The 11854-nt window shown below is 42.1% G+C and overlaps 1 protein-coding gene across 1 annotated transcript in view; it reads left to right on the top strand.

Moving 5' to 3' along the window:
- The first annotated feature begins 1059 nt into the window (after positions 1 to 1059).
- The window catches only part of itga8 (integrin, alpha 8), a 51754-nt gene continuing 40959 nt past the window's right edge, over positions 1060 to 11854 (top strand). The window contains exons 1-8 of the mRNA XM_042490489.2: positions 1060 to 1253; positions 1643 to 1773; positions 5137 to 5237; positions 5385 to 5508; positions 7685 to 7746; positions 8196 to 8241; positions 10231 to 10356; positions 11540 to 11584. Coding sequence (XP_042346423.2) covers positions 1060 to 1253; positions 1643 to 1773; positions 5137 to 5237; positions 5385 to 5508; positions 7685 to 7746; positions 8196 to 8241; positions 10231 to 10356; positions 11540 to 11584 — 829 coding nt within the window. The remainder of the gene's footprint in view (positions 1254 to 1642; positions 1774 to 5136; positions 5238 to 5384; positions 5509 to 7684; positions 7747 to 8195; positions 8242 to 10230; positions 10357 to 11539; positions 11585 to 11854) is intronic.

The following is an 11854-nucleotide window of genomic DNA, read 5'->3' as shown; positions in this document are numbered from 1 at the left end:
ACCTGGTTCTTATCAACTCTCCTGACAGAAAACACGCTCCACTGACTGCAGTGTTGCCCCGCTGCGGTTTTACTAGAATGGGAGGCTGAAGATGCAGTTTAATTTATCATTAATGTGCCCATAAAGCTTATTTTAATTAAGACAAAGTCCCCAAGCTGAAGTTCTTAGGGGCAACATGCATCCCTCTTCCTCTCTGCCCAGCATATGCACAGTTTTTGATAATATAAATCTTCAGACATGTGCTGAGATTAATATACAAAAAGCAGCCTGTTTGGCCCGTCACCTCTTTAAACTGTTTTTCATTGCAGGATATTATTTTCAGCAAGAGCGAAGTATGTTACCTCGGAGGGTTTGGGAGGGGAAATCGCCTGGTGTTGAGTGAAACCTTGAGCGGGCCAAAAGTACCTAAACGTGCACAGCTCAAGAGATTTCTGCTGTGAGTCGACATAACAATTACTGACATAATTACAAGAGATTATTCTCCAAGGAAAGAAATGGAGTTCTGTTCTAACTGGTAAGAATGAGACAAAGCGGCCAAGAAAAAGAAAAAGGTGGTTTAATTTATGAACAAATATCTGCATTTGCGCGCGTCCGCGCCAAGTCTCCGCGTGCGCCTGCCTGTGAGTGCGTATATTTAAGAGGTTGGTTTTAAATCTCACTTTAATATCATTTATTGTTTCAGGCTGCAATTCGCCACAGAAAATTGGTCAGTGCCATAAAAGGAACGGTGACGCGCCAGCTCCATTGCGCGCTCAGATGTGGTCTGTGCCTTGTAATGTGTGTGTGAGTGTGTATGTGTGTAGGGGGTAAAGTTTTGTGCAGAGGGCGGGGGCGCGGCTGTGTAGTCTCAGAGCTGAGACTTTGGGCAGACCTGGTGGTTTCAGGGTGTCAGCAGGCAGTTTTTTGGGGAGCGCGGTGATACGGTGACAGACAGTTGGCGGACTTTACCCGGGACAGAACTACCTCACCTGCACGGAGGAAACTCTCTCTCCCTCTCTTTCCCCCCCCAGTTCCCTCTCATTTGAGGGGAATTAGTGTGCAGCTGGCTGTTCTTTGGGGATGGAGCGTGTATGGGACTTAGTTTCCTCCGCTGGGATGTTTATTCTCGGGGTGCTTTCGGTGCTGTGGCCGGCGCTAAATGGAGTTCGGAGTTTTAACCTTTACGCAGAGCATCCTACGGTTTACAAGGGACCCGATGGAAGTTATTTCGGCTATTCTCTGGACTTCTATCAAGCTTCCTCCGACAGCAACACGTGAGTGGCAACATCAGAACTTAAGTTGTGCCATCAGGTTTCTGCAGGAGTTATCATCTAACAGTCTAATTTTATTTAAACTGCAACCTGTACATTTAGTTTAGCAGTTTATAGTAGACTCAATAAAACATAATTAATTCAGGTAGCAAAAAAGGTCATTTAAATGATAAGAAAGAAGGCTTTATCATCTCTGTAGCTGCACATGCTACATATTACACTTTAATGAGACAGGAGAAGCACGTACAGCATGATTCCGATTTCTGCTGCACAGAATACACAGTTGTAAAACAGAATATATGAGTGAGCCAAATTGTGCATTGGCTGCACAAGTTTGCATAATGCCTTGTACACTTTCCTGCTTGTTGTGCATGTGTTTTTACTGTCACCAGGTTCAGTGTGCTGGTGGGGGCTCCAAAGGCAAACACCTCTCAGCCTGGCATTGTGGAGGCTGGAGCTGTCTACTACTGCCCCTGGCCTGGACTCCCTGACAGCTGCAGACAGATACCTTTTGATAATTCCAGTGAGTAACTTGAAAGCTTTGTCAAAATTTTTATTTTATGGATCAAAATTGATTCATTACAGAACTTCTGATGCCCCCACTGGGCATAACCATGTTCCACATACTCCTGGACATGGAAAGGCGTCACTTTACTGTTATATTTGGTCAGACACATACGACAATGTCACTGTTTTATGAGCTGTAATTTAGGGGATAACAGGAATAAAATTTAACAGGCATTTATTTCTCTGAGGTCCAAGTGGATCCTTTTAAAGCCATAGGTGGCCCCAGATGTTACTCCATTTGTAACCACTGGAGTTTCGTAACCTGTGTTTCTTGTATGTGTGTGGATATGAGTTGGCATGTGTGCTGTTGCATAAAAGAAGAGAGATAAGACATATGGGTCTCATCAGCCTCATCTAAAGGTGGCCGGCGGGTTCGCCTGTACATCATGTTGATTATGGTTTTCAATAAATTATCATCAACGGTAACTGTCCAATCAGCCTGTGTTTGTGCCTCTAACATCTCTGATGCACACTTTTCCATCTGAGTAGTAAGTGTGTGTTTGCACGAGGTAGAGCGGGAGAACAAGTCGGGGGGGGTGGGGGGGTAAACTGTATGCACATGGGAATTTAGTTCCCCTTCAGGAGTAAAGGGGGATTGGGTGAGGTCTGCTTTTTATTAGATCTTGAAAATTTATCCCTGTCTCCTTTTTCCCCACCCCTTGTCTCTCTCGCTCTCTCTCTCTCTCTCTCTCTCTCTCTCTCGCTCTCCATCAGTCTATCCCTCTCTCTTCCTTCCTCTTTGTTTTTTGTCTCTTTTGACATCTTTGTGAGGACCACAAAAAGAGAGATGGAGAAGGAGGTGACCTTTTGTTGCACAGTTAACATTGTAAATGTATTTGAGCATTAGACTGTAGCAAATCTAACAGTATCAAAAGCTCATGTTTTAGTTAGGAAGTTTTATCTGTGGATGGAGCTGCAGCAGCAAGTGACACTGGCATGAATGCAGAGGACTGTCATGTTATATACACCGCCGTGTGCACTTGTAAGAATATGATTTATGTTGCTAGTCAGCTGCTTGCACATACTGTATCAATGATGTATGAATGAAACAGCTGAAAGCTGATCGGCTGATGCAAACAGACGTCATAGTTGTGCCTGTATAGTCCTATAGCCAAAGGCTCCATGCAGATGAGGGTAAACTTCCAAAGGGAGGACTATTTTCTTGTCTTTCCCTAAAGTTAATTATGTGTTATTTCTCACAAAGTGGTTTAGTTTTAGTGTGAAGTGTTTGAGGAGAAATTTCAGGTTTGGGGGATCTAAGAATAAACACAGAGGAACAAATGTGTGCACAGTCATGTGTATGTGTGTATCGGTAGATTGGGTGGGTGATTGATGACAGTGGCCACAGTGGATATTTCTAGAGTTACAGCAGACCCTTTATTACAGGTATAAACCAGACTAAGAGGCACATATACACTCATGCACACTGTAAAAAAATAAAACGGGTGGTGAACATCTGTGTGCACTGTACTGGATAATAGCCATACATAAGCCTCACGTTTGCCTGAGTGTGTGTGTGTGTAACTTCAGTGGCATTATGCAAATGTGTCCAGTCATGCCAGTTAAGCAGGGGGGGTTGAGACAGGAATTGATATGTTGATAATGATCACATATCCATGATTAGAGTAAAGAAACCTGGTTTCTGGGTCTGACTCTTGTAAATCTGTTACTTTTTAATGGATACATTTGTGAAACACAGATTATTATTTATTTTGTTATATGTATATTTATTTTTTTCTTCGAGAAACTTGATGTATCAATCTCTCTCCGCTGGATCCTTCACATTCAAACACACATTTGAGAGCTTCACATTATAGCTAGTCTTCTGCTGTGGCCTCAGAGCAGCTCAGAAGAGTTCTTCATTCACTACCTTCACCTACAATTTTAATTCAATCATTCTGGAAGTTAAAAAAGGACTTTCTTCCAGTCCTGAGCCTGGTTCTTTAAAAGAACTTTTAGTTGTATGATTAGTAGAGAATTTTCATTAGAAATTCAAATTATTTATATAAAAGTATGCAAACACATCATTTTGAGGTAGGTAAATGATGATGGTGACAAGTGATTTATTCGGAAATGAGATTTAGAATCAGGGTGGTGCAGTGAGTACCACTTTCGCCTCACTGTCACAAATGGGTTCCAGGTTCAAACCTGCTCGGTGGCTTGGGCACTTCTGTGTGGAGTTTGCATGTTCTATCCACATTAGCAAGGGTTTTCTCCAGGTTTTTTCAATGAACGCTGACTGTTACGAAGCCTTACATCACCTGTGTCTCGGCCAAAAAGTTGCGCATGTGCACACCGCATAGACTACAACTGACCACCATCTAGCACATTCTGTACATGTGTGAAAGGAAGTAACTCTCCATGACAGTAAGTGGCAGTAGTCTGTACTCATCATTTAAAAAGGGAAACCATAAGACGACCAAGACCCTAGTTAGCCAGAATTCAACATGCCAAAATGGCAGAAAAAAAGCAGGCAAGGGCTGTCAAGCACCATCAGTGCATGATACACGGCAAAAACTAGAGCCACAGACGTTCACCGGCGGCCCTACATTGACCGTCAGCCGACTGTTGGCTTAGTGTGTCAGGGCCTTATGGGAAGGTTAATAGTTGACTTGTAGGTGTGAATGTGTGCCTGATGGAATAAGCTGTGTCAAAACAAAGATTGAGATTTTGTATCAAATAAACTCTGTAATGATCCACTGTACACCTGCATTTAAAGATTTATTCAACCTCTGTGTGTGTGTGTGTGTGTATGTGTGTGTGTGTGTGTGTGTGTGTGTGTGCGCAACTATTTAGGTGCGCTAAAAGAAGGTGTTTAATGTAGAGGGGTCTGCACGGTTTTAAAGAGACCCAGCTGGTCTTTAATAACACTGGAAAATATCTACAGCAGAGCAAAGACACAGATGCATGCACACCAAATCTGACACTTTATTGTGAGTCGGCTGGGAAATGCTCATGATTTGCACGTACAGGCTTGTGTGAATGTATGACTTTATACTATGTATGAGTTTATGTGTGTGCGGTTGTTACATTTTATGGGAAAAGCTTTGACTGAAGAAAAAAACACCAGCATCCTGACAAATGTCTGTTTCTGGGGGGCAAATGGTGTTTTGATGTTTCTTATAGGCCTGTTTAAGACTGTTGCTGTTTGTTCTTGCTTATCAAGGACAAATGCTTTCCACTCACAGGCAGAGCTCTAAGCCTGGGTCCACATTACCAGAGTCAATATCAGCTTTTACTGTAGTCATTATGAAATGTCTCTTTCATTTGCTATTTAATGTCTTTTCCACATCCCTTCTCTGTCGGCATATCTCTCCAGATAACAGAATGATAAAGGTAAACGGCACCAGAGAGCCTCTGGAGTTTAAGTCGCACCAGTGGTTTGGAGCATCAGTCAGGACACACAAAGGAAAAGTGGTGGTAAGAAGACATGGCTTCAGTTAATATCAGACATGTAACACCTGTATCATTACATATGCTTGAAAACGCCACGCACATTTTGCTTCTTTCTCTTTTTTAAGGCTTTTTAGTCAGTATTTCTTTAAATGGGAATCATTTGTTGTGCAGGCATGTGCTCCTCTCTATCACTGGCGGACGGTAAAACTGAGTGGGGAGAAGGACCCCGTGGGGACCTGCTATGTTGCTGTCCAGAACTTCAGCGCCTACGCAGAGTACTCACCCTGCAGGACCAGTGAGTCAGCCCCATCTCCAACTGTATCCATCTCCCTTTTACTGCCCTCAATCTTCACTTCCTTTATTTTCTTTCTTTCTTTCTCTGCTGTCAGCATGATCACAAATTAACCAAAGCATTTAGTATGTCTTACTGTGTACTGTTTCTTACATCAGAGTAATATGTCATAATATGGCATAAAGTTAAAATATGGTTCACTGATTTTTATGTCAGCCTATAAAACATAATATCTAGGCCTCAAGTTTACAGGGTTCACCCTAATCACACACAAAAAACATTTCTCACTTACCTCCAGTGGTATCACACCATGCAGATATTGTAATTTAGGCTCAATTTGTCTAGGTTTTCATAAATATAAATCTCTGAGTAAGCAAGTAAGCAAGAGCACATTTTACCTGACGTCTCTCCAATGGCTCCCTTTACACTTAAGAATCCAGTTTAAGATCTTACTGTTTGCTTATAAAGCTCTGAATGGGCTGGCTCCATCTTACCTTTCTGACCTTTTACACCTGTATATTCCATCACGGTCACTGAGGTCATCCGATAAATCACTTCTTGTCGTCCTGAAAGCAAGATTGAAACATAGGAGAGACAAGGTCTTTGCTGTCATGGCCCCCAAACTCTGGAATGAGCTGCCGCCCCAGATTAGACTAGCCCGCAACTTGCCAGTGTTTAAATCTCGTTGAAAAACCCATTTGTTCTCCTTGGCAATCTCGGACCCTGTATGAGAGTTGCCAGTTTGTGGTTTTATCTTGAAGATTTATTGCCTTTTTGTAACCAGTAACCAGCTTTGTTTTATCTATTTATTGATGTACAGCACTTTGGTCAACTCTTTTGTTTTTAAATGTGCTTTACAAATACATTTGGATTGGATTAGTTTATGATGTAATATACTGTATGTTGTAATGATAAGAAACATAGAGGACTTTTAGATAAAATACCAGATACTCTGGTTCTAACCGGTAGAATATGACACATCCACTGATGTGGCCATGGTTTGCACTTCAGGTCGAGTAAAACCTGCGATTTTTTGGTTCCAGCTGGGAACCAAATTTTCAGGTTCCAAACCACTTTATTTTTGCTCCAAATGGTGCAAAAAATTAGATGTGCAAACCAGAATAGAGCAAATTCCAAGCTGGTGGAAAAGGGTAACTATGTATTTTTGTAATGTGTTGTAATGTGACAGCCAGTAGACTGTTTTTTTTCCTAATGGATTACATTACCTGTCCTAATATTTCAAACTTAAAGTTAGAGTTCCCACAGCACCTTGGTAATCTGTCTCTGTGACAAAATCTCTGTTCTCTCTGGTCCTCTTCTTTCTGTCGTCAGCTCTCTAAATGGGATTCATGGGATTTTCCTAACCCCCTCCCCTCCCTTTCTTCATCTCCAGTTTTTTTCTATCTCTCCTGCTTTCTTCCTGCGACCCCTCTCACCCTGCTTACTGATATGAGGCACCAGCAGAGGATGATAAGGAGAAATGGAGGCTATCAGATGGCACATCTTAAACAGCAGATCAAACGCAGCCCTTATCATCCACTCCATCATCTGCTCTGCATAAAACCCTCTTACCATTTACACTCATATACACAGAGATTCAAATTTACACTGCCTCTTGTAACTGAAGGTTGTTCAAGATCTTTATGTTGTTGATTATGTCCATTCTGACTAATCCTGTTGAGAATAATCACATTGTAAACTCAATTGTTCTCAAGAGGAAAATGACGCTGTTGCGGAGGAAAATTGTCTTTATTATGTGTATAAGTAAGATTTTTCTACCTCCAACAGCTTTTTTGCTTTATCTCAACATGAATCTCTGAACATTCAGACTATTTCTATAACTTACACTTTATTTTTAAGTGCACGTGTGTCGTTATGCATCATTAAACTTCACCTCAGGGTGCCTCTGAAAAGGAGAACAATTTATTGTTTGCACATTAGTTTTGTGCGTTCATGCAGTTTAACACAGTAATTTAAACAGAAACACACCTCAGTAGAACATTTTTATGTAAACTGTAAACGGTTTTTCTTCATTTTATAGTCGTAAAAGTTTCATCAGATAGAAGTAATGGTTTTTGCAATGTTTGTTTAGTGCTTTGTCCCACAAAATATATGTTTTTCTGATTAAGATGCTTACTTTTAGTGTTCGAAAAACATTGTGTGTTTTCATGGTTTTTAGATGATCCAGACCCAGAGGGACAGGGTTTCTGCCAGGCCGGCTTCAGTGTGGATTTCACCAAGGTAAAAATAGCAACAGTTGTCAACAAAATCACCATGACAAACCCCCTGCACACATCTTGTCCCCTGTCAAAGTGCAAGCAGAGGGGTTTCTTCAAACACAAAACTCCCTTAAGAGATTTATAGACACTGGGGAGATGAGAGCATGATTGTCCCTAGAGTAGCCTCCTCTCCTGATGTGACCTATCACCTCTGAACACAATAGACCAAACATACACTTATACCCAACGCATTCTTTCACTGTATAGTCAAGGTGAACTTTAAACTCTTGTCTCGTGATCCAACTCTACCCTCCTGTACAGGAAGCTGTCATTCTCCGCAGGAAGTCAACAAGCATGACAGCAGGAATAAAATGTTCACCCACACAGCTACACTCGTTAAAAACCCCTCTGGTCACAAATACACACAAACATCTGTCACATGACTAACCCTAAGTAATGTATTCATTCCAGGAAGGAATGCTGGTGGTAGGAGGACCTGGAAGCTTTTACTGGCAAGGTAACTGCAGCAACAGTAAACCTGTATTTGTTCTGTCTTCGCAATGATTTCATAGATGGGAAGGTGTTCAGATGAGGGAAGAGAATGGAGATGAGTTTAACAGTCTGAACAGCCCACATACACACATGTGCTTGGACACACTTGCCAAATCTGCAATATCATTACAGGAGTCTTACTTATGGGAGAAGGTGGAAAGAAAAGTGTCTCCTTCTCTTTTTCTTTGCCGCCTTCCCCAACTTTTTCCCCTCCCTCACTTGCTCCTTTACTTCATGCTGCTCTCTGTCTGTAACAGTGTAACAGGAAATGGGTGTTTGGGCTCTGTAATGAGCTGATCGGGGGGTAATGGAGTGTGGAAGAACTGCCCCTCTGCCCCGTGATAAAGCACAGAGGGGACTTGGAAAAGCTTCAAGAAGAGGAAGAGGCTCAAGGGCAGGCGACAGAGTTGAGAAGGACAAAGGGATTGTGGGGAGAATTTAAAGACTGATGGAGAGAGAAAGCAGGGAGGACAGTGGGAGCAATAGAGGATTGCTAAGGAGATGATAGAAACATGTTGCAGCAGGGAGAGGGAAAGATGAGAAGTGAGGGAGTAAGACATGGAGAAAGAAGAAGAAAGATGAATGTTCTATGCGATAGAAGCAGCGCTGAGGTCAGCTAGTTCGCTGGATGTGCGGGGTTAGTCAAAGCAGAGGGATGAAGTGTCTTAATAGGTGTAGACGCAGCTAGAGCGTGTCAGAGTTCAGCTGTTAGAGTGTAGTGCTACTCCCCCATCTCCAGGTGTGTGAGAGTGTGTGTGTGAAATTTAGAAGAGTACTGATCACTTGCACAAACTAATTTCTCTCTCCTCTCTGTGTAACACCTCATCTGTCACTTCAGTTCAGTTGTTTAGAAGCGAAATAACATTTTAAAAAGAAGTCAGGAGAAAAAGGAAAGAAAAGAGGAGAGTGGCTCAGTGATGGATATCTTAAAATTGCTACACATTTTTTTATGATTTTATGGGTTGTTGTTTGGCATTGCTGCTGTTATTTAATATGGCTAAATAATAAATGCTCCAGCATACAAGACCGCACTAGACAGGCGTCACAGACAGCCTAATGGACTGCTCCCTCTCAGTGCCCTCAGCGTGGCAAGGCTGGCTGCCTCCAGTTAAAACACTTCCTCCGAATGTTTATAAAAGCACTCAGCCTGGATTTTATGGCCTCTAATATACAACGATTATCTTCAGCCTTCAGCCTGAGTCATCATTAGAAAAACTCTTTTATATACTATCTTGTTATCTCTGGGTGTAAAGGACACTTCAAATTAGTGTAGTGACTTATGCATCAGTGTTAACAGTTCGCAGTGCCGTGTCTCATTAATCAGACAGGTTTAATAATGAGTTTATATAGTGATATGTTAGTCTGGGAGATAAACTCTAAGCGCTGTGCGAGAGAAAAGGAGATTGTGGGAGGGTTATGAGGGCACTTTTTTCTCCCCGTCAGTGCATACACACACACGCACGCATTAAGGAGGATTTATGGATGGTTGAGGGCGGGTGTAGATAAAATCATGTGTTTGTTTGACCTCTTGTTCAACAGCAGAGGAAGGGTGTTGTTTGTGCTTGCTCACCTATAATTCAGAATCCTCGCTGCAGAGAGGACAGGCATTTTCTTTAGGGTTTTTTAAGGAGTATTTTTTCCAGCTTTTCCTCTGCCAACGATGTGTTTTAGCATTCCTCAGGGAAGACTTCCATGTGTCATTAGCTCTGTGCATGTCTCATGCGGAGCAGATGGACCAGCTCCAGCAGGTTTCTATAGAGGAGGGCAGTAGTGCTCCCGTCATGGGGTCCAAGCTGAAACCACTGGTCATGAACAGATGTGACTCTCTTTAACCCTGAAAGTTTGTTTTTCTCTTTCTATTTGTGTGTGTGTGTGTGTGTGTGTGTGTGTGTGTGTGTGTGTGTGTGTGTGTGTGTGTGTGTGTGTGCGTGTGTGTGTTTGTGTGCGCACGCAGGTCAGGTAATGACAGCGGGGATAGCTGAGATATTAAACGGCTACTCTTTGAAGGCAGTGCTTAGACGGGTTCCAGGAGAGAAGCACACCAGAGCTGCAGAAGACACACATGACGACAGTTACCTTGGTAACAAACATCTACACATACACACACTGACAATCATTTTGATCTAAATAATAATCATTAGGGATGTAAATAACAAGTTTCATCATGATACAGTATATCGATTCTTTGGACAACAATAAGATGTTTGCCTTCATTACAAAGTCTGCCATCATACAATTGTGATTTGACCCAATTTTAGGGTCCTGCAATCGATACGAGACAATATCATATGCCCATTTAACACAGTAGGTTACAGAAAAAGCTGTCAGCCCTTTGTGTTTTGCTACTTTATGATACAGCAGCTGAAGAGTGACAGAAAGATGGGCAGATAGAGGGAATGGCAAGCAGCTAAGGGCCATGGGTTGGATTTGTACCCTGCCAGCTGCCAAGCACTTAGGAACGCACACTCTACCCTGTAAACTAGAGGCAGCCTCAGTTTAACAAAAAGTTTAAATTTTGCTCAGTAACAACTGTTCTGGTTTGTAGACGAAACCACTTTTTTTGATAGTCATTCATTATCAGCTCAAGCACATTGTATAAATTAGCCTAAAAGCTAGCTGACTTGTCCTTTACTCATAGGTTAACAAACTCCATGCATTACTTATACTTTTCCTACTGATCATTGGTTTTTAAGTCAGTGCATCTCCCAAAAGAATACCATGGTTGAAGTTCAACCTTTATGCATACATTTTCAGCCAAACACTTTTGAAACAGAGCAGCTAATGCTGCCGTCTTAAGAAGTTTGCAGAGTGAGATGTCAGCCTGGTAGGTACGTTGTTTTTCTAGCAAGTATTTCATCCCATAACAGCAGTGTCTACATATGACGTGCTTCGCCTATTAACCCATATTTTCTCCGAAATCCAATTTTTCTTCCACACAGCTGATTTATTCCAGAGCAAGTAACATTATTCTCATCATCTTTCTCTTGGCTGCTTGTCATTATCTGCCAGCTGCTGTTTGGCGGTAATGCAGAATTTCAAAATAAGGGCGTATCCTAAACATGATGATACAAATCAATGTTTTCAATTTGCATCGATGATATTGGATCGTTGATCATTGAATAGATACATCAATCAACAAAAATAGATTGTTACACCCCTAGTATACATGCATTACATCACACCTGTCACACACAGTTTAAAGAGCATTGCGTACAGAGTTAATTTCACCCATATGTCATTTGGTGCAACCAATTTCTCTCTAGGTTACTCTGTGGCAGTGGGAGAGTTTACAGGAGACTCTGAACAAGGTAAGAAAGCCAGCAATTCATTACAACTAACCACATGCAGCACCAGAGCACATCAACAGGCACCCTGCAACACACACTTTCCGGCTGGAGCGATAGGGAGCGGCAAGCTGGGTGACAGTGTCTTAGTCTGAACTCAGAGGCAGTAATGAGAACTGTCTCTATATGTCTGGGTCATGACCCTGAAAGGACAGGACCTCGGGAACTGCTGATAAAGGGATTTCCTCTCCTCCGTTCTGACTGATTAGAATGATTAGTGGCAGTCTCTGCAGA

The sequence above is a fragment of the Plectropomus leopardus genome, chromosome 11 (assembly GCF_026936395.1).
Source record: "Plectropomus leopardus strain MGB_pleo_1.0 chromosome 11, ASM2693639v1, whole genome shotgun sequence".
NCBI classification, from domain to species: Eukaryota; Metazoa; Chordata; class Actinopteri; order Perciformes; family Serranidae; genus Plectropomus; species Plectropomus leopardus.
Note: the sequence above shows the minus strand (reverse complement) of the source record. Positions and strands in the feature narration are given on the sequence as shown.